We start from the raw sequence: 23,959 nt of genomic DNA, 5'->3' as shown, positions 1-23,959 counted from the left end.
GCGAAAGGCAAATGGAATCTTGCATACAGCCAGGTAACAAGGACACGAGAGAGGAGATAGCGATGATAACATGTTACTTATTATATTATTATTATACCTGTTATTATTAGTATAAGTTTATTATATATATATATATTTTTAATTGTGATTTATTGTGAATTTATTCACTATGATTGATTCTTTTATATTGATCTCTCTACGTAGTCTACTCAATGCTATGAATGGGCGAGCTACTACTAATGGTCTATACCTTGCACAATTGTAGAAAAATCTTGTTTTCGTATTAAGTACTTTCTGTCTAGAAATTGCTATAGCCACATCTGAGCGACCCTTGATATCAGGTCCTTGGTCTTATTTTCCTATAAAACAGAAGGCCTATTATTCACTTAGTCGAAGTCCACAAGGACGAACAACTTCAAGGGTTTGTAACTCGACGGATTTTGGAAAATTCTGGTTCGATGCTAGGAGTATTCGTCAAGAAATTTACTCACGTATTCTACAAATTTAACTCCGCGACTTTATTGAAGTACTATCGGCAAATTGTGATCGTGTTTATAAAAATTATTAGTTAAAATAAAATTGAAAAAACTTTCTTGAAACAATCATAAGATTTCATTAACTTACATCAGATTACATTAAATACGATTAAATATGATCTTCAAACATGATACATTAAAACCGATAAAAAAAAGTTTGATTAAATACTATTAGAAAAATACTGTAGGAATTACTATTAGAATTCCTAGAATACGATTACATTAAATTCCATTAGTTATGACTCTTTTAACCCTTTGAAGCACAGTGTCCATCCTGATGGACAAATTGATTTATTGCTTCTTTTGCCATCTTAGAACAACATTATGGATTTCAACAGGGTCTTTTGCATTCTTTCAGTTCATTAACAGTTCAAAAACATAATTTTGCAGTTGAAATCAATATATTGGGTTATTTTTTAATATTTTTAAATGAACAAAGAAGAAAAAAATTGGATTTTTGGGGAGAAATTCATTATTGACGCGAATAATGAGAGTATCCCTTTCAAATTTGGTATGCAAAGGTTTTTGGGGTCGCTGAATAATAATTTGACATCAGATTTCAAAAATTGTGTATCTAAGATGGCGGATCTAAAATGGCGGGCAAGAAGATTTCCTATATTGATACCAATACTCTAAAATTCATATCTAAAGGGTTTTAGGGGTCGCAGATAACGATTCTGATATCAGGTTTCCGAAATAATGCTTTCAAAATGGCGGATATGTATATTTTTATATTGGCTTGAATACTCTCAAACTCATATCTAAAGTGCCTCAATCTCAGTGATAATCAATATCATACTAGTTTTCTGAAATTCTGCAGCCAAGATGGCCAAAGGATATGATTGATGTACATGCTTATTTGCATGACTTGAAAGTATAATATCTCAGAATAGTGGATACTTCTTTCACTCATTCTCGGCATTACCCGGAGCTTACGACGAGGACGTGATGAGTTCAAGCTCCATTTCCGTTTTTTTTTGTATTTTTCATACTTTATATTTTTTTGTATTTTTTATATTTTATATATTTTATTTATTTTTTATATTTTATATTATTTTTTATTTTTTATATATTATTTTCTGCATTTTTTATGTTTCATTTTCAGGGTTTTTATTTCCTCTTTTCCTCCATTCTTCCTGTAGGAGGATCCCCTTTGCATTATCAATAAATTTGTACTGTAATATTGTTACTGAGTATTCTTTGAAATTAGACATAAAAACATGTTCTTCATACAACCAGAGCAACAAAACTCATTACTGTCTATATGTGATGTTTTTGAAAACAATTTCTTTCCGGTAAAAGACACAGAGGAACATTACAAGTACTACAAATCCATCTCGTCTTCTGTGGCTTATCTCTTGTAGAACAGTGGTTACATCTTTTATATGTATCTGAGACTTGTGGCATGTGAGCAGCATTAGAAAGTCTCTTTTCATCAGGTACTTTGATTTTTGCATGGCTTGGAGTATTTGGTGCCGTTCTTTTCCTACCTTTTGGAGTTGGGATCTTATGTACCACCAATTGTTCTACCAATCTCATTCGGAATTTTTTCAATGACAAAAGTGGTTTGATTTGTTTTTCCTTGTACAAAATGAATCCGTTATATATGCAGAGATCGATGAAGTGCCAAAAAATTCTAAACCACCATTTTTTGGACTTACGATCAATCTGGTAAGTAGATATTGCACGATCCGCATTGTATACATATCCCATGTGTGTGTTATAGTCTGAACACAAGACAGGACTGTTGACAGGAGTTAGAGTACCATCTTTTTGCCTCCGATTCTCAACAGTTACTTCGGTAGGGTCGTGAAAATTGGATAAAAAGTATACTGGTTTCTTATCCATCCACTTTATCCATGTGAGTCCTGATGTCGAGGTCTTGTATTCGTACTCTCCAATAACCATTTTTTTATCAGACTTATCACTTTTGGGGAGATTCGCGCGATTAGATCGTACTGTGCCACATGCAAGGATGTTATCCTGTTTTAGAGATATTAGAAGCTCTACTCCTGTGAAAAAATTATCAAAATACACCTGGTGATTATGACCAACAAAGTCACGTGTAAGATCACGAACCACACGTGCTCCTAATTGTTTTTCAGGACTATCTGTTTTGCCTGTGTAGATCTGAAATTGACAAACAAATCCCGATTCATCTGCTCGGGTCCAATCTTTGTAACCACGTTTAGTTGGCTTGGCTGGCATATATTGTTTCATGCTACTCCTCCCCTTGAACTTGATCATTGATTCATCAATAGCTTGGTGATGGCTTGGTTTCCAGCATTCTCTGAATGTTTCAGAAAGAGTGTCGAGAAGAGGTCTTAGTTTATACAATTTATCGTATTCTGGATCTCCTTTTGCTGGTTCTTTTGAATTATTATTGATATGCAAATGAGACAAAAAAAAATCCAAAGCGATTCACAGTCATCAGTGAAGAAATATATGAATCATGGAATTGAGGGCTATTAGACCAATAATCCCGATACGAAGGTAACTTCTTGTAACCCATATGGATATTGATCGCTATGAAAATTTTCAACTCATCTTTGGTGATAAGATCTCCTTTTGACTTCTTTTGAGAAATAAACAAATTTGTTTGCTCTATAATAACATCTAATAGAGACTCAGGGAACAAACAAAGAAATATATCCTTTGGAGAAGACGCGGAGTCAGGGATGATGGGTCCGTGACTCCTACTGAAAGGTAAATCAGTCTTTGGAATACTCGTCGATCTCCAAATTTCACTTTTATTTGAATCTGTAGTGGTTGTTTCGTCGTCAATTTCTTCTTCGTGTGCCTCATCTTCGAGAAGATTGTTGATTGAAGGGGCAACATGATCTACTCTGCGATCCAATACCTCATCTTCATCATTAGAATCGCACAACCCATCAACAGACTCTGAATCACTAGGAATTTCATTCACAATTCGCCTTTTTCTCCCCATGGTTACAAAATAAATCTCTTCTAAATTTGTTGATATAGAAAATATGAAAATTGAAGAGTACTACGTAAAAATTGATTCCTAATTGGCGGGAAAAAATGCCCGCAAAACAAGAATATTATGAACACAAATATACAAAACGCCTATTTGCTCTTCAACTAATATAGTGAATCCACTCCGGTCTTTTAGTCAATGAGTGTCAACAAATATATGGATGACTCCAGAAGCAAAGAGCCGATCTTTATTTATTTTTCGTAGGTCGGGGGTTGAGGGTCTTTTGGCGATTTGTATGAGCACCAAACACTTTGTATTGAATGTACTCTCCATGGGTCTGAGGGCCATATATATATATATATATATTTTTTTTTGAGAGATTCATTCACCTAATCAGAAAACAAAATACTTGAATATTTGAAACAGAATACTAAATTATATTATCAGATTTGTTATCAGCACGACCGAAAACCCTTAGAAATTACGTTTCATGAAAATGAAGTCCCTAAAAATGAAATTTGATATCCGAATTTTTGGATCCGCCATTTTGGATATATTATTTCGGAAATCTGATATCAGATTCGTTATCAGCGAGCCCTAAAAGCCTTTACATTGAATTTTGAAGTATTCAGGCCAATATAGAAAATAAATGCCTGTCCGCCATTTTGAATTCGCCATTTTGGATACATCATTTAGGAAACCTGATATCAGATTCGTTATCAGTGACCCCTAAAACTCATTAGTTATGAATTTTAAAGTTTTCAAGCGAATATAGAAAAAAATCTATGTCCGCCATTCTGAATCCGCCATCTTAGATACAAAATTCGAACAATCTAATGTCAGATTCATGATCAGCGACCTCAAAAACCCCTATATATAAATTTTCATCTAAATATCCTGGAGAGAAAAATGTATGCCTCAAAGGGTTAAAACTTTGTTATAAAATACTATTGGAAAAAATATTCTTAAAACAATCACTAGAATTCATAAAATCTGATTGTATCAAATACGATTACATCTGGATATCATATATGATATAATCAAATCGATAAAAAACTATACGACTAATTACCATTAAAGATTTTTTCTTCAAAAATATTTAAAAAATGATAGAAATTAATGATTCAATAAAATACTACTAAATTTATTTTTATTAAAAGTAATGTTCAAATTATAAAATTTGTAATAATGGAAAGAAGGGAAGTAGTGAGATCTGGAAATTCACTTAATTTTAATTATATTCAGCAACGTTTCGTCAGCACATTTGCTGACCTCTTCAGGCTTTATTAACAGAAAAACAACAACAAATTATTAACAATAAAGTTGCAAATGTAATCTTAAAGGCATCTAATTATATGTATATATGTGTGTACCTGATTTCTCCCATAGTCAAATTATTATAGGCTAAAAACAATAGCTCGTAACTAGTCACGTTACAATACAGTAAGAAATCAACACACACAAACACACACACATGCGCGCGCGCGCACATACATATATTCTTCATCTGTCATCCCTTTCTCATCGATCTTAATAAAGGCTTATAAATATGACTAAGATATTGTATATCCTCTTTTCTATTTAAAGTGTTTTTATGTAAGCCGATCTGCAACATTTCGGATATTCTGCATTTCTTATAATTCTTTTCATAATCCAATATCGTAGCTTTGTCCCAGTCAAATTCGTGTGAGAGAGTTCTTCTATGTTTAACTACTACTGTATCTAATCAATGTTTTTTTTGTGTTCATTTAATCTAATTTTTAAGGATCGCTTACTTTCACCTATGTCGATCACTGAACATTGTTTGCAGTTAAAACTGTAGACAATACCAGTGTTGTCTAATAAATCAGAATTGTCTTTTAAATAAATAATTTAGACTAGGCGGGCTATACTGTCAAATAAATTGTTTTTATTATGTCGACGACGTTTCGGTTACATTTTTGGTAACCCTTTTCAAGTCTCTACAACATTTAAACATATATACATAAATTTTATTACAGATCATTTTTGATATATAGTATTTTTTTTTTTTTTTTTCTTACACAATTATATTAATGTTTACCAATCATTTTTTGGACGCGCAAATATTATCACATTGTTTTTGTTAAAAATTAATAAAGTCAGACTTAAAAAGTAATTTTCATATTTGCGACGTTATTGTGAGTGAATGAGTGACTGAAAACATTCGGACTGTAATAGAGCAGTATCAGGCTTATGCTGCAATGTTATTATGGAGAATGACAATCAACCGGTTAGTCTACAATGGTATAGTAATACAAAGGAGAGTTTAAAGTAATTTATTGATATGATTCTTAAACACAGATTTTAGGTTTTGTGTGTCTTGTATTCTATTTACACTATTAAATTTTGTGATAAAGATCATTTCTGAAATTAAACGTTTAAAGTATGATTGTTCTACGTCTAAAATTTTAATATTTTTGTGATCGAAATTGAAATTGTGGCCTGTTTCTTTCATGTGCATAACAAGAGTTGATTTATCTCTGTTATGTATACAATCCGAAATATGTTCCTTCACTCTAGTTAATACTGTTCTACTAGATTGTCCTGTATAACACATATCACAATCTTGGCAATTTATCTTATAACCTGCACAGGATTTATACATTTTTGGGATTGGATCCTTCCCTAAATTATTAAACATTTTTGATTTATTGCAACATTTGGAGATTACATTTAGATTGAATCTATTAGCTATTTTTTTGATAGTTATATCATTATGTTTAATGTACGGTAGAACTACGAAGTCAGATTTTTTGAGCAAGTTGGTTTCTGGAGTTTCAGTATTGAAATTATTGAGTTTTTTTAATCTAATGTTTATAAATTTTTTAATGAAATGTAATGGATAGTAGTTAGCTTGTAAAAGAGAGCAAACGTGATCTATATTTTGATAGTGAAATGATTTGTGTGACAATTTTATAGCTTTATCAACTAATGTGTAAACAGTAGCGATTTTTTGTTGATGAGGAGTGTGGGAAAAGAAATTTAAGTACATGCCAGCATGTGTTGGCTTATGAAACCAATTGGTAATTATTGATCTATCGTCTGTAATCGTCAAAGATAGATCTAAAAAGTTAATAGTATTGTTGTTAGGTTTTTCGACTGTAAATTGGATATTAATGTCATAACTATTTAAGTAAGATAAAATCAAGTCAATTTCGTCTTCTCGTACGAAAGCCAATCCATCATCGACGTAAATTTTCCAAAATAGAATTTCAATAGAAGTGAAAGTGAAAAGGATAAACAATTTCACTTCTATTGAAATACCCTCATTTTTATTACAAGCTTTATATTTAGGCAGAAATTTTAATTTTACTACCAACATCAATGAAAAAGTAACTTTAGAATTTTTTAAAGGATTAGATAAAAATCTGAAAATTAATAATGAAAAAAGCAACCAATTTAGAAATGAAATTTTGCTAATTTTAAAAAATAATAAATCAAAAAATTCAAAACTACAAGACAACATTATAAACAATATCCTTTCTAAAAGTTCTGAATTTTTAAAAAATAACTCCAATATTATGATCTCAAAAGCTGACAAAGGTGGTTCTTTCACAATTATTAACAAAACAGATTACATAAAAAAAGTAGAACTTTGCTTACAAGATGAAAAAATGTACGAAAAAATTAAATCAGATCAACTTAAAGCACTTGAAACAAGAACTGATAAATTCACTAAAATTATCAACAATTCTAATTTATTTGGTAATGATGAAAAGATTTTTTGGACTTAAAAAAAACAAGTGCAATCTATCTAGATGCTATGGTTTAATCAAGGTTCACAAAGAAGGAAACCCATGTAGATTGATAATTTCCGCTTTAAATAGCCCTTTATATGATTTGTCAAAATTTTTCTCAAAATTTTTACAAAAACACTTACCAAAATCTCCATATAACGTTAAAAATAGCCTTGAAATTAACCTTTTAAGGACGGGGATTTACGTTAAAATTTGACTTTTATTTTGGACAATATTTGTGCATAAAATGAAAGAATATGTCACGTGGAGTGCCTGACAAAATTGGTGGTCGATATATCGACCAGTCCTGTCCTTAAAAGGTTAAAAAGTTCATTGAGATTTCAAAGTCCCACATGGTTTTTGTTTAGTTAGCTTTGATGTAGTATCCTTGTACAATAATATATATTATGAAGCCGTTGAAAGAGCAATTGAGAGACGGTGGCATCATTTGATGTGTAAAATTAACCTCTCATTACGAGATTTTTGCGAAATTATTGAGTTTATCATGACTAACAATTATTTTACGTTTAATGGACAATTTTACAGACAAAAGTTTGGCAGTGCGATGGGGAGCCCGATTAGCTCAATACTAGCCGACATTGTTCTAACTGACTTAATTAAAGATTGTCTAATCTGTTGTCCATACGAAATTCTATTTTGGAAAATTTACATCGATGATGGATTGGCTTGCGTACGAGAAGACGAAATTGACTTGATTTTATCTTACTTAAATAGTTATGACATTAATATCCAATTTACAGTCGAAAAACCTAACAACAATACTATTAACTTTTTAGATCTATCTTTGACGATTACAGACGATAGATCAATAATTCACAGGCCTGCAAGGTTTTGTTCTTTTGCAACTGAGGGTCATTTCCGAAGTAATTTTTGGCGTAGAATTTGAATCCGTCATCAGAATTTCTCCATCACGTCAGGTTTTTGAGTAATCGTCCCCTAAAGGTCGAAAAAACACGTTTTTTGGCCATATTCAAGGCTTGATTACATCGTGAGTTTATATTCTTTTCAAAAACGGTTGACGGCATCTTAAAGAAATACTCTTACTCTTCAAAACCCATTTTTTAAATTTAAGATATCATTTTTTTTCATCAAGATATCATCAATTGAAGTTTGCCATTTTTGAGGTTTCACCATGAGCTTAAAAGTTCGGCCAATTTTCCTGGAAGAATACGATATATTTCTTAGTTTTTTTTTTATAATGATTCTAGAATCATTATCCAAAAAATATTCAATTGATGATATCTTGATGAAAAAAAATGATATCTTAAATTTGAAAAATGGGTTTTGAAGGGTAAGAGTGCTTCTTACCCTGACGTGATGAAGCAATTCTGACGACGGATTCTAATTTTACGCCAAAAATTACTTCGGAAATGACCGTAAGTTGTAAAATAACAGTGACGACTCTCTATTTTGCAGGCCTGTGTAATTACCAATTGGTTTCATAAGCCAACACATGCTGGCATGTACTTAAATTTCCTTTCCCACACTCCTCTTCAACAAAAAATCGCTACTGTTTACACATTAGTTGATAAAGCTATAAAATTGTCACACAAATCATTTCACTATCAAAATTTAGATCACGTTTGCTCTCTTTTACAAGCTAACTACTATCCATTACATTTCATTAAAAAATTTATAAACATTAGATTAAAAAAACTCAATAATTTCAATACTGAAACTCCAGAAACCAACTTGCCCAAAAAATCTGACTTCGTAGTTCTACCGTACATTAAACATAATGATATAACTATCAAAAAAATAGCTAATAGATTCAATCTAAATGTAATCTCCAAATGTTGCAATAAATCAAAAATGTTTAATAATTTAGGGAAGGATCCAATCCCAAAAATGTATAAATCCTGTGCAGTTTATAAGATAAATTGCCAAGATTGTGATATGTGTTATACAGGACAATCTAGTAGAACAGTATTAACTAGAGTGAAGGAACATATTTCGGATTGTATACATAACAGAGATAAATCAACTCTTGTTATGCACATGAAAGAAACAGGCCACAATTTCAATTTCGATCACAAAAATATTAAAATTTTAGACGTAGAACAATCATACTTTAAACGTTTAATTTCAGAAATGATCTTTATCACAAAATTTAATAGTGTAAATAGAATACAAGACACACAAAACCTAAAATCTGTGTTTAAGAATCATATCAATAAATTACTTTAAACTCTCCTTTGTATTACTATACCATTGTAGACTAACCGGTTGATTGTCATTCTCCATAATAACATTGCAGCATAAGCCTGATACTGCTCTACTACAGTCCGAATGTTTTCAGTCACTCATTCACTCACAATAACGTCGCAAATATGAAAATTACTTTTTAAGTCTGACTTTGTTAATTTTTAACAAAAACAATGTGATAATATTTGCGCGTCCAAAAAATGATTGGTAAGCATTAATATAATTGTGTAAGAAAAAAAAAAAAAAAAATACTATACATAAAAAATGATCTGTAATAAAATTTATGTATATATGTGTGGCGTGCGCTCTCTCATCAAATGTTTGGCAGATGTTCATACTTTCTCTCAACAAATATTGTAAATCTCGCAGCCACTGCCGCGACGGTCCCGCGCAATAAAATAGAAAACGTCTGGCCGCCGACGTGCCTGACCCTTTTTTTATAAGCTCGCAATAAACCGTCCTTTCGGCTGCTCCGCTGTTTTGAGAAAACGTACGCCCGTCCCTCGCTAATTACCCTCAGTCCCAGCGACTATTTTCCCGCGCCCCGCGAGAGGGACCCTTCCACCTCGCTTTCGGCGTTAATGAGTATACCTCGCTGGGGGTGTATCGACACTCTCGGTCGAACCGGCGACCCGCGCTGATCTCGGCCTCTCTGCCTGATCTGCTTGTCCGCGTTCTGCCGAGTCACACAATTGACACTAGTGACCTTCTGTATTAGTCTTAGTTACTTTGAATAAATCATTATTAAAGCTTATATTCACCTAACCAAATCACCTCAAATTGGTGACCCCGACGTGATTAAAGGGTGAAAAAGTGATTAAAAAACTATTAAGTGCCTCGAGTGACATATATTTTTTTCTTTTCGTGTGTGCGTGCCGTTATCAAAAAGTTTGCAACATGCCTTCCACCGGCACCCGCACCGGCACTGGCGGTACCCCACCCGTTCACAATGAAGTCGCCCCGGTAACCACCGCCGGTGCACCCGTCGTGAACGTGCATTGACGGTTTCGCGCACCTGCATTCACCGAAAAAAGTATCGCTCTGTACTTTGCGGTACTCGAAGCTACATTCGAGACCTCTGGCATCACCGACGAACAGCAGAAGTACTCCAACGTCATTTCAAGCTTGCCAGCAGCAGCTCTGCAAAAGATGGAGGACGTCGTGGTGACACCACCGCCCCAAAACAGGTACACTGACTTGAAAAGCAAGATGATCGAGCGCTACACTGACAAGGAAGGTACCCGAGGTGTACCTCACCGATTTTCTTGAAATTGTGATATGTTGTAGAACATCAAAAAATATTCGACGCGTATTTTTTTATACGTGCCCATAAGCTCATTTAAGGGGTGAAACCCACCCTTGAAGTTCACCCCTAAAAACAAATTTTTTTTAATTTCTCGAATACAATTCGTAATTTTTTACTGAAACAAAGTGGGTAACACTTGTTATTGAAAAGCACATATTTATGCATTATTTTTAGTCATCAGACTCGTAACCCCCGTTTTTTATTAATGAAAAACTATATTTGATGACCATTTTTTTCACTATACACATTCCAAAATCTGTTAAATCTTGACAAAATTAATTGTTTTATGCACAATAATCAAAAATAAAGTTGACCTATTCCGGCATTTTCAAAAAAAAAATCCCTTGAGGGGGTGAGCTACCCCTAACATTTATACTATTATATTTCATTATTCCATTACGATATCATGGTGTAAATCTCTTGAATACTATTAAAATTGTTAAGTAGTTGATGTAGTTTGAAATTTTCTGAAATCAGCCCTTACAAATGAATTCATCCCTAAAACTCAATCTCAAGTATTATTTTTTCATTACTTGAAAATACCCTAGGACTATTCAGTGGCGTAAAACGTGTAATAATATTAGTTCACATCCTTGGTATTGAATTAGAATTCTTCACCCCACTAATGTATCAACCCCTATTTTTCAATAAAAAAATGACACCCTTTTCCATATGAAAATACTAGTTTCTTGAGTTTGACGAAAAAAATTTTGGCAGTATGCACAATATTCAAATACGAAATCGACTGTTCTCACCTTAATAAAAATAACCTATAATAAGGGGTGTACCAGCCCCACAGGAGATATTGTCGTATCTTTATGATTTTATTCTTTTTCTATGGGACTTTCAAAAGTAATAAAAAATTAATGATTCAAAGTACGAAAAAATTTTAAATTTAATATTTCAATAGTTTCGAGTTTTAATGTTACTTTTTATAATCCTGGCAATAATGATAATCATTAAAAAAATGTTTCCAGCATAATGATTTCTTACACCAAGAGCATCTTACAATTGCTGAGTTAGAGCAACCAGGAACTTCACAACGCTCATTACAATCATTACCAAAACTAAAATCTACGGGGTTATCAAATTTATCTGGCTTTGATTCAACGTAGCCACTTTTATACCATGAATATTTGAATAGGTTATTGTATCCAGGAGATGACAATTGATTATGTACCAAGGATTGGAGTTTTATAATGTTATTTCTTTTATGAAGTTCTATATCCTCATTCATTAATGTTATACTGTCCTCGAAGCGACGGACGTAATTTGTCCACACTCGGAAGCCGAAAGCATCTGGTGGCTGAATTTTGCCTGTTGTTCCTTTTGGAATTATTTTTACATCAACAATTTTGTTTGGAGGTGCTGCTTCCTTTACAGCATCAGGGCAATGCCCACTCCACGAATCAATTAATAAGACACTTGAATGCCCAACATTGGGAAAATACACATCCTTCAGCCATGTTTTGAAATGTTCTGTAACCATTGAAAAAACTCATTTTTATTCACATGACATAAGTTAAAAACTGTAATCATCAATAATAAATATCATACCTGAAGTTAGTTTGCCAGAAGCGGAAGGCATCACGTAAACATTTGATGGCTTGAATAATTTGGATTCTACTACCGGTCCAAAGGTTCCTTTACTTTCTTTTAAAACAATGAATAATGGGGAAAGCAGTTTCCCATCACCTGAAATGAGTGGTTGAATTGTGTAACTGTGAGTCGTCGAACTTACAGATTCTACAAGACATTCAATTTGCTTTTCGCCTTCAATAGCTAGTGTTCTTCCCGAGTGCATTTCAATTTGAAATCCACTCTGATCTGAATTGTAAATTGATTCCAAACCTTTGCTTTTAATTATTTTTTTCACATCTGAAACAAAATCATCAGCTGTTTTTTGTAAATATTCTCTCCCTTCAACAGTCTTTTTTGTTACGAATTTATTTATCTTTCTGCTGACTATTCTGTGAGCCTTTTTAAAATTTTGTAGCCAATGACGTGACGCTTTAAACCTTATATCTTCATGTCCAACGATTTTCTGAGCTTGTAATGCCCATTTTTGTAAATCTCTATCGTGAATTATATAACCGGCATCGGAAGCCGACTGAAAATTATCTAATACAAATTTATTGATTCTTCCAATTTTTTCTTTATAAGTGCCTCCTTTATTCAAAGTATGCGCCCATCGTTTCAACTGTGTAATTGATTGGACTCTTCGAAATCTATGCTGCACAGTTTGCAGAGCGAGATTTTTCGTAACTCCGCTTCTCCAATAGTCCACAGCTTTTCGTTTGTAATCCCAAGATAGATCTTCTGTATCCGCTGTACATACTAGTGAGTGTTCATCAACATCCGCTGACCAGATTTTATCAATATCTTCAACAATATGCATTTCAGTATCCTTAAATGGTTCTTGAAAAGCTAATGTAGATTCCACAATGAATTCTAGATCCTCAAAGTTATTTATACAATCAAGTAATAGTTTTTCTATATTATCCTTCAAAGCAAATTCATCTTTAGTAATGGGACTTTCTTGTATATTCATAGCTTGAAAAGATAATAATAATAATTGTATAACATTTATAGGATTAATAGTCATTTTTCCAATACCTAGAAATAATAATTATTATTTGTTTTTTATATGATGAAATCCGAAGCGCATTAATTTGAATATTTTTTTACAAAGTCAGGCAATAATTTTTAATATCATTTAAATCAACATTACATTGACAATTACGTATCAATTTCATTTCTAATTTCTTCGAACGATAATTGAATATTGAAAATTCCAAAATTTCTTGTCCATCTTTGATCCCTCACCAATTCTGGAAAAAGACCACATAAAAATATGAAGTATTGCATTTTATAACTCTTTATAAGCTATATCTAAATCACTAATTAAAAAATTATTTTCGTCAAATACGATGTGAGTATGAAAATTTTTGAGCTTTTTTCTTCGGAAAAATATTTAATTCAAAAATGTAGAGTAAAAAAAATGATGAAAATAATTTTTTATGGTTTCTTTACATAGGGCTTGTAAAGAGCTGTAAAATAGAGTACTTTCAATTTCTGTGCGTTTTTTGAAAAATGGCGAGGGCATGTATACAATATCTATCAATTACCGCGTTAAGAAATTTTACGCAAAAGGAAATTTTACTTACAATCAGGAAATAAGTATTGACCAAAAATTATATGGTAGAATTAATATGTACGAATTCCAAAATACTATGTTATACTTTGATGAAATTTGAAGTTTGAAATTTGGTTGCACATTTATTGGATTCCAATGTAATTTCTTGTAAATTCAACAAACACTGCACTCACAATTAATATACTGATTCAAACGAGCTCGATGAAGCTCTGACTAAAGACTGATGATGAGAGGTAATATCGAGTATTCGAGTGTTGTTTTGGCGAGCTGATTGTGAGTTCAAGAGTGTGATCGCATCGTCGAAAAAGGTCTTATCTATCCAAAACATAGCAAGACGATAATTTAACCGTTGAGGTTTTTCCGACCGTCCGATCTCGACAACAACAACAAGAAAATGATAAATTTAATCTTATCTTGTTATTTTAAGCTGTTCACTTCTCTTAATTTGTTTTCCAAGCGTTTATACGTTTATTCTTCGTATGTATTTATTCGATAATTAGTTAGTTCTTCTTGCTTTGAATCATTAATATTTTATTACTTTTGAAAGTCCCATAGAAAAAGAATAAAATCATAGAGATACGACAATATCTCCTGTGGGGCTGGTACACCCCTTATTATAGGTTATTTTTATTAAGGTGAGAACAGTCGATTTCGTATTTGAATATTGTGCATACTGCCAAAATTTTTTTCGTCAAACTCAAGAAACTAGTATTTTCATATGGAAAAGGGTGTCATTTTTTTATTGAAAAATAGGGGTTGATACATTAGTGGGGTGAAGAATTCTAATTCAATACCAAGGATGTGAACTAATATTATTACACGTTTTACGCCACTGAATAGTCCTAGGGTATTTTCAAGTAATGAAAAAATAATACTTGAGATTGAGTTTTAGGGATGAATTCATTTGTAAGGGCTGATTTCAGAAAATTTCAAACTACATCAACTACTTAACAATTTTAATAGTATCCAAGAGATTTACACCATGATATCGTAATGGAATAATGAAATATAATAGTATAAATGTTAGGGGTAGCTCACCCCCTCAAGGGATTTTTTTTTTGAAAATGCCGGAATAGGTCAACTTTATTTTTGATTATTGTGCATAAAACAATTAATTTTGTCAAGATTTAACAGATTTTGGAATGTGTATAGTGAAAAAAATGGTCATCAAATATAGTTTTTCATTAATAAAAAACGGGGGTTACGAGTCTGATGACTAAAAACAATGCATAAATATGTGCTTTTCAATAACAAGTGTTACCCACTTTGTTTCAGTAAAAAATTACGAATTGTATTCGAGAAATTAAAAAAAATTTGTTTTTAGGGGTGAACTTCAAGGGTGGGTTTCACCCCTTAAATGAGCTTATGGGCACGTATAAAAAAATACGCGTCGAATATTTTTTGATGTTCTACAACATATCACAATTTCAAGAAAATCGGTGAGGTACACCTCGGGTACCTTCCTTGTGAGTCAGACAGTGCGCGCGTCAAGAAAATGCTCGAGGGCGAGCAGATGGGCGACCGAAAGCCATCCGAGTTCTACAGATGCTTGAAGTCCCACGCTACATCGTCTACTACCGATGCATTTGTCGTGCAGATATGGAAGACTCGATTGCCATCGAACTTGCAAACAGTGCTAGCAGCTACACAAGAGACTGGCGTTAACCAGCTCTTAAAACTTGCGGACGCCGTGCATGAGGTGAGCCCGTCCAAACAAGTCAATGAAGTTAACATCAACGCAGTCTCCGACAGTGCAACGCTCGCAGAACAAATAGAGAGGATGATTGATCTAAGGCTGAATGCGTTGTTACAAAATCGCAGCCGCTCGCGTACTCGTGGACAAAAGCAGAATGCCAAAAGTCGTGCTGCTACGCCTGCCTCTGGACGCAACGATTCTACAGGAAGATTGTGCTTTTACCATCAGCGTTTTAGGGAGCGCGCTACTAAGTGTCGTGACCCGTGTACGTGGACGGGAAACGACGCGCGCCATTAGTGAACGCAGCAATCACTGATGGACTAGAAAGTCGCCGTTTTTACGTTAAAGACTGGAACTCAGGTAGGTCATTTCTTGTAGATACTGGTGCTGATTTGTGCGTATACCCGCGAAAGTGGCTCGATAAAAAATTTCAAGAAAAAATTGAAAAGTGCGAGTACGAAGTTTTTGCGGCAAACGGATCGCGCATCTCTACATACGGAAGCACACCGTTCAACTTAAATTTATCGCTTCGTCGCGAATTTAAGTGGTCGTTCGTTATTGCCGACGTGAGTTCCGCTAAATCGGCATTGACTTTCTCGCACACTACGGCTTACTCATCGATCCGAAAAATCGCACATTGATCGACAACACGACTGGCTTATCTGCGCGCGGATTTTGTGCTAGTAAAGACACATCCGTCGTCAAAACAGTGATCGATACCTCGGCGTATCATAAATTACTTGCGAAGTACCCCGATCTGACTCGCCCGCCTGTGTTTCGCTCCGACAAAACCAAGCATCGAGTGCAGCACCACATCAAGACCACGCCCGGCCCTCCTGTTCACGCCAAATATCGCCGTCTCGCCGGCGACCGCTTGAAGCAAGTCAAGGCCGAGTTCAACTTGATGATGGAACAAGGCATCATGCGCCCTTCGAAGAGTCCCTGGTCTACGCCCCTGCACATTATGGCCAAGAAGGACGGTAGCCCCCGGCCGTGCGGCGACTATCGTTCGCTCAACGCTCGCACGATCCCCGACAGGTACTCTCCACTGCACATCGAAGATTTTTCGCACAATTTACATGGCAAGACGATATTTTCGAAAATCGACCTTGTACGTGCGTTTCATCAAATACCGATCGTTCCAGAGGATATCGAGAAGGCAGCGCTTATCACGCCGTTTGGCCTCTTGGAGCCGTTAATGATGATGTTCGGCTTGCGCAATGCAGCGCAAACTTGTCAGCGTTTCGTCGACGAAATTTTACGCGGACTTGATTTTGTATTCGCGTACATCGACGATTTTTTGATTGCATCCGAAAACGAGGAGCAGCATCTCGAGCACATGAAAATTTTTTTGATCGCTTATCGACTTACGGCGTTGTAATTAATCCGGCGAAATGTGTCTTTGGCGTAAGCGAAATAACCTTTCTCGGTTATACGGTGAACGCAGATGGCATTTCTCCAATGCAAGAGCGCGTCGAAGCGGTGTCTGAATTTTCATTGCCCACTACCGTGAGAAGCTTGCGCCGTTATCTCGGAATGTTTAACTTTTATCGCAGATTTGTACCTCGCGCTGCTGAAATTTTGCAACCTTTAAACGACTTATTGGTTGGCAAGAAAAAAGGCAAAGACCCAGTCAATTGGACTGACACAGCTCGCGACGCGTTTGCAAATTCAAAAAGTGCTCTCGCTACTGCAACTATGCTCGCGCATCCCGCACCCTGCGCGCTTATCAGCATTGTAGTCGACGCTTCGGATTTTGCAATGGGCGGCGCGCTGCAACAATTCGTAGATAATGCATGGCAACCTCTAGCCTTTTACACTAAGTCTTTCACGAAAACCGAACGCAAATACAGTGCGTATGACCGCGAACTTTACGCTATATACAGCTCTGTCAAACGTTTTCGTCACATGGTAGAAGGCAGAGAATTTATAATTTTTACTGATCATAAACCGATAACTTATGCTTTTAATCAAAATTTAGATAAATGTTCTCCGCGTCAATTCCGACATTTAGACTACATATCTCAATTTACTACTGATATTAGGCATATTAAAGGTTCTGAAAATTGTGTTGCCGATGCATTATCTCGCGTTGAAGCTATATCTGCATTCTCGCAATCAGTCGATCATGACGCTCTCGCTTCCGCTCAGAAAAACGACGAGGAATTACGCAAATTGTTATCAGCCGAAAAATCTACTAGAAAATCGGATTTCAAACTGCGAAAAGTACACTTTCCAGATCAAGACGTGCATTTATATTGTGATATGACGAGCGACGTCGTACGGCCTTATGTCCCTTTACCTTTGCGTCGCGCGATATTCAATTCGTTGCACAGTCTTTCTCATCCTGGCATGCGTGCTACTCAGCAGCTCGTTGCTTCGCGTTTCGTTTGGCCGTCTATGAACAAAGATTGCAGAGAATGGACGCGCGCGTGTATTTCGTGCCAGCGATGCAAAGTTACTCGACATGTTTCCTCTCCCGTTCAGCAATTCGAGAAATTAGCTAATCGATTCGAGCATATTCACATTGACATTATTACCATGAGTTATAGCCAAGGTTTTAAATATTGCTTAACAATGATCGATCGCTTTTCTCGCTGGCCCGAAGTCACACCAATGGCAGACATGGAAGCCAGTACTGTCGCGAATGCATTGCTTTCTACGTGGATTTCTCGCTTTGGCGTTCCTTCACGAATTACAACCGACCAAGGACGCCAATTCGAATCGGAACTTTTTGCGGAATTGTGTAGGTTGTTAGGTACTAAAAGAATTCGTACGACAAGCTACCATCCCCCTGCAAATGGTCTGGTAGAGCGAATGCATAGGCAACTTAAAGCAGCAATTAAGTGTCACGATGGCGACGATTGGGTTTCTGTCTTACCTATTGTCCTTCTCGGCATTCGAACTGCTATAAAAGAAGACCTCGGAGCAACTGCCGCCGAGCTCGTTTATGGCTCAGGTCTACGTCTGCCTGCGGAATTTTTCATCACCAAAATCCCACTTCGACCTTTGTTGATAATTTAAAACAACGCGTTAACAATGTCAAGCCGTCGCTCGTGCTTCGGCACGGTGAGAAGCCAATCTTTGTATTCTAAGACTTAGCCCATACACCTTTTGTTTTTATACGTCATGATGCTGTACGCGGCCCGTCCGATCCGCCGTATGATGGACCATATAAAGTCATCGAGCGCAACGATAAATCTTTTGTAATTGAAATTAACAATAAAAAGGTTCGCGTCTCAATTGATAGACTTAAGCCCGGTTTTATTTTAGCAGACAATGTTGAAAAACTCGCCGAAGAAAAACAAATGTACGACGATGACGACAATGATGATATTGTAGTAAAATATAATCGCGGAAATGTTACGTTTCACGATCAGGCCGCTCCTGCACCGACTAATGTACAGCAGGCAAGGCCTTCGAATTCAAATGTAAACGTCGAGAATAATAATAACGCTTCTCTTCCTACGCGACATAGAAGAATACCAGATCGATTCCAAGCTAGTTTTAAGTAGATTTAATATTATTTTTTTACTATTATAATCATTTTCATGTATGTTATTCTCTAGCATTGTAATTTTACCTTATTTTTAGCAGCGTAATCTTATATTAATGTAATTCATTATATTGTTTTTTTTTTACGTTGCGTTATCACTGGTAAGGGGGTGATGTGGCGTGCGCTCTCTCATCAAATGTTTGGCAGATGTTCATACTTTCTCTCAACAAACATTGTAAATCTCGCAGCCACTGCCGCGACGGTCCCGCGCAATAAAATAGAAAACGTCTGGCCGCCGACGCGCCTGACCCTTTTTTTTTGTAAGCTCGCAATAAACCGTCCTTTCGGCTGCTCCGCTATTTTGAGAAAACGCACGCCCGTCCCTCGCTAATTACCCTCAGTCCCAGCGACTGTTTTCCTGCGCCCCGCGAGAGGGACTTTTCCCTTCCACCTCGCTTTCGGCGTTAATGAGTATACCTCGCTGGGGGTGTATCGACACTCTCGCTCGAACCGGCGACCCGCGCTGATCTCGGCCTCTCTGCCTGATCTGCTTGTCCGCGTTCTGCCGAGTCACACAATTGACACTAGTGACCTTCTGTATTAGTTTTAGTTACTTTGAATAAATCATTATTAAAGCTTATATTCACCCAACCAAATCACCTCATATGTTTAAATGTTGCAGAGACTTGAAAAGGGTTACCAAAAATGTAACCGAAACGTCGTCGACATAATAAAAACAATTTATTTGACAGTATAGCCCGCCTAGTCTAAATTATTTATTTTACAATTATTACTGTCAGTAGAATCAAACAATTTAATTTAGAATTGTCTTTTGCTAAACGAATGAACTCTTATAATGATTTTTGTAATAAAGGGATTGGAGTAATGTCATATTTTTTTAACATAAAAGAACATTTTTTAAAGATGTTGCAATTATTTAGTATAGCGACTACAGCTAGTTTTTGATTTATTAATTTTTTAGAATTCTTCTTCCTTTTTTTATATTTGCTAATCCGTTTGTGTATGTGTTTTTTGATAAATTCAGATGAATAATTATTCTTTTTCAGGATATTAGTAACTATTTTTAAATTGCGTGAACGAAATCTTTTGTCAACAAGTAAAAACACCCGGTCAACTAAATTTGAAACTATTTTAACTTTTTGATGAATTGTATGTTCTGAGTTAAAAAAATTTCTGCCAGTTTGTGTTGTTTTTCTAAACCAGTCATATTCTAATTTATTATTATTTCTAATCAATTTCAAGTCGAGAAATGGAATAAAATTATTCATTTCAATTTTAAACGTAAATTGTAATCTATTATGATAAGAATTGAACGCCTCGACAACTAAATCAATTTTATCTTTCGGAACGCACATCAAAGTATCATCAACATATCTATAGTAGAAAACAGGATTAATTTGATATTTATTCCACAACACGTTCAGGCAGTGTTTCTCTAAGTCTTCCTTTACAATATCAGCCAATAAAGGAGAGATAAGGGAGCCCATCGGGCTTCCAAATATTTGTTTATAATGAATTTTGTTGAACACATAATATGTATTATTAAATAAAAATTTTATACCTCTCCGAATTTCTTCTATTGGAATCTCACAATTTTTAATTTATTCGTAACGTTTGTCCAATCTCTCCAAGACTAAATCACAAGATATGTTCGTGAATAAGGAACTTACATCTAATGATGTTAAAACATGATCATTTGGAATAAAAATATCTTTCAATTTCTGTTTTAACTGTACACTGTTTAAAATATGAGAGTTAGATTTATTTATAACTGTTTGAAGAGTACTATATAAGAGTTTTGCCAGTTTGTGAGTAGGGCTGTTAATTAATGAAATTATTGGTCGTAGTATCATATTTTCTTTATGTATTTTTGGTAATCAATAGTATTTTGCTATAGATGTGTCGGTTCGAGTCAAATCACTATTATGCCAATATTTATTCAGAAAACCATTATGATTTCAATCTTTTAAAATCATTTTTACGTATCTTTGTAATTTTTTCAGGGGGTTTCATTTAACTTTGATATAAGTGATATTATTATCTAATAAAGTATTTATTTTTTCTAAATATTCTTTTTTCGACATGACTACTCCATCCACCGTATTCTCCAGATTTAGCCCCGTGCGACTTCTTTTTGTTTCCAAACTTGAAAAAGTCACTCGCCGGGCAGAAATTTGAGTCGAATGAGGAGGTAATCGCTGCCATGGAAGCCTACTTTTCAGACCTCGAGGAAACGTATTTTTCAGACGGGTTAAAGAAGTTGGAGCATCGCTGGGCCAAGTGTATTGAACTAAAAGGAGACTAAGTGGTAAAATAAAACGCCACTTTTCCAAAATTTTCGTTTTTCTTTTGTAGGCTAAGTACTTGTCGGACCACCCTCGTATATTTTTTAAGGAATTCAACTTTTCAGATTTTCTAGCACGTTAGGAAGCTTTTCATCGGGAACGAAGGCCGAAGTAGCGCTGGTGAGGAGATGGAAGGTTGATAGACCTTCCAAGTCTTCTAAGCCAGCAATCAGTGGGCTCAATAGTTGGGAGTTAAGGCAGGCCTCGATTTGGGTTAACATCGGAGTCAACTCTTCGAAAGTCAGGGTGTGATCGCCGACAGTTCATTTGTGTTTGACGGATCTCACTCCGGCTTCCCATAAGCCTCCACAGTGGGGTATGTTTGGTGGGATAAACGTCCAAGTTACTTTATCCTTGGCCAAAACAGCGGCAGCTTGGTGATAGGTTGTGGAAGCAGCTTTGAACATGGCCTTGAGCTCCGTGTCAGCGTCTCCGAAATTGGATGCATTGTCGCTATACAGATGGGCGCATATTCCTTGACAAGCTACGAAGCGTGGGAAAGCGGTGATAAATGTGTTTATGATTAAGTCACTGGCAAGTTCCAAGTGTACGACCTTTGTAGCGAAGCATACGAAAAGCACAATGCACCCCTTGTACGAGGCTTTTCCTCGGCCTTTGGAGGCACGTACTTGAATTGGGCCGGCGTAGTCGACACCGCAGTGAGTAAATGGTCTGGCTGGTGTCACACAAGGTGCTGGCAAATAACCCATGAGCTATTAAGCTAGTCAAGGTTTGTGCCGTTGGTAGGTGACACATCTTCGGATGGCAGTCTTCACAAGAGGTCGCATCCGTAATATCCGTGCGTGCTGCATTAGTATATTCGATGATTTAATTATAATGAGGGTAGAGCCGCCGTGTAGAGCGAGTCGATGAGCTGAGCGAACATACAGAATGCTAAGCGCAGAGTCACGCGGAAGAATCGGTGAAGGCGTATCGATAGCGACGCCAATTCAATAAGATCAGCCCGAGGTCGTGTTCAAGCGGTGGACCCTTCATCAAATAATTATTGAGACAGTGTTGCTCCTGTGTCCGACAAGAGGCATTGAATACTCAGCTTATACTTTGGAGATGTTTGCACGACCATATGGTGGGGAAAACCATACTGGCGGGTTCTTAAGTTCGGTTGACGGCATCAGTGCCATGTGCTTGAGTTTAATATACTCATTCATGAAATCGCGATAAGCCTTTTCCAAGCGCAGATCCTGAGCAAAATGGAAACCGCACTGTGTAACGTCCATCGCGATCGCGTGAATGCGTGTCGGCAAACAACCTTTCACACGCTTCATCGAGGGGATTCAATTTGTGAAACGTCTTGAGCACTTCTTCGAGAGTCTAAAGGCCTTGTATCGAGTCGTCTAAGTTAAAAGTTTTGCAGTGCATTGAATAAAAAGGTGGGGCGTTCTCTGCCCGCGATGATGTCTGCTGTTCGAATGGGCTCGAAATTACCCAATGGAGAGCAGTGTTTTGAGCAGTTAGTTTCAAATCGGGCAAATATCTAAGGCCAACTCGTAATAATTGACCATAAAAGTCTGGTCCTATCAATAAATCAATTGAATCTGATAGGTTAAAATGTGGATCGGTTAGTGTAAGGTTTGGAATTGTCGCAGAGTCAAGTTCAACCACACTGCGAACCGGTAACTGCGACCTAAGGTCTGGTAAAACGAAGGCTTCCATCTCGAGTTGGAATCTTGGGTAAGCGCGAGATTGCAAAGTAAAGTAAATGGCTGAGCGTACGATTCCAGCCTTGCATCCTCCGATACCAGTTAATGTGGTCTGGACTTTATGTTGAGGCAATCCCAATTGCTGCTATAATGCTTCAGAAATAAAGGTCGCTTCGAAGTCGTTGTCAAGAAGAGCACACGCACGTACTCGCGAGCTACTATTGCCGATAACGTCAATCTAAGCGGTTGCCAAGAGTATGACGCGTTGGGCGTCCGAGTGATGACAAGTATGGATTGAGCGTCCGCTTATCAATCCGACGTTAGCAATGTTCACGTTTACATTCTTTGAAGGTTGAGCCAGGCCTAAGTTAGGCGTAGCATCTGTCTGTGTTTGACCGAAACCACCTTGATTACCAAGTTTATGCGATGAGTCATAATGAGAGTGTGGCGTTTTTTGTTGGCAGTTGCGGCAGCGGCCTTTCGATTTGCATTGTTTAAAGGGGTGATTTTGAAGGCAATTGAAGCATAGTCGGAAGGTACGCACGTCAGTTCTACGATCGAAGGCCTTTTTTGTAAGAAGGTCAGACACCGCCAGGAAATGGGGGCCTTTACACATAAAACATATGACCTCGCTCGTGGCTGTTACGTCTGACGAGAATGCAACGTGATGCGTACGTTTTGTACCAGTCACCGGTTTTTAGTGTTTGCTGCTTTATTTTGGCACGTTTCGAATCAAGAAAGAGCATGCAGAGTGTTCGCGACCGTTGCTCCAAAAATTTGGTGAACTCTTTAAATATTTTGAGAGGATTGGCGACATCG

At 36.1% G+C, this 23,959-nt stretch overlaps 3 protein-coding genes across 3 annotated transcripts in view; 1 reads left to right on the top strand and 2 right to left on the bottom strand.

Moving 5' to 3' along the window:
- LOC131675496 (frizzled-5-like) overlaps window positions 1–23,959 on the top strand; it is a 158,625-nt gene that overhangs the window by 58,150 nt on the left and 76,516 nt on the right. The gene's annotated exons all lie outside the window — the stretch shown is intronic.
- On the bottom strand, window positions 1,797–3,483 carry LOC131675529 (piggyBac transposable element-derived protein 4-like). The gene is made up of 2 exons (XM_058954543.1): window positions 3,045–3,483; window positions 1,797–2,905 (listed from the first exon to the last, which is right to left on the bottom strand). The coding sequence occupies exons 1-2, from the start codon at window positions 3,481–3,483 to the stop codon at window positions 1,797–1,799; spliced, it is 1,548 nt and encodes a 515-aa protein (XP_058810526.1).
- LOC131675528 (uncharacterized) lies at window positions 21,743–22,189 on the bottom strand. The gene has a single exon (XM_058954542.1). The coding sequence runs from the start codon at window positions 22,187–22,189 to the stop codon at window positions 21,743–21,745; it is 447 nt and encodes a 148-aa protein (XP_058810525.1).

This window comes from Phymastichus coffea, unplaced genomic scaffold, assembly GCF_024137745.1.
Source record: "Phymastichus coffea isolate CEN01 unplaced genomic scaffold, Cenicafe_Pcof_1.1 PCOF00024, whole genome shotgun sequence".
NCBI classification, from domain to species: domain Eukaryota; kingdom Metazoa; phylum Arthropoda; class Insecta; order Hymenoptera; family Eulophidae; genus Phymastichus; species Phymastichus coffea.
This window is presented reverse-complemented; position numbering and strand designations above follow the sequence as displayed.

Bases quoted from the DNA above. Each gene is read 5' to 3' on its own strand.
- LOC131675528 (XM_058954542.1), bottom strand. From the start codon at position 22,189: ATGGGTTATTTGCCAGCACCTTGTGTGACACCAGCCAGACCATTTACT.
- LOC131675529 (XM_058954543.1), bottom strand. From the start codon at position 3,483: ATGGGGAGAAAAAGGCGAATTGTGAATGAAATTCCTAGTGATTCAGAG. The intron at 2,906-3,044 runs GTTACAAGAAGT...ATAATTCAAAAG, and splicing joins AGCGATCAATATCCATATGG to AACCAGCAAAAGGAGATCCA.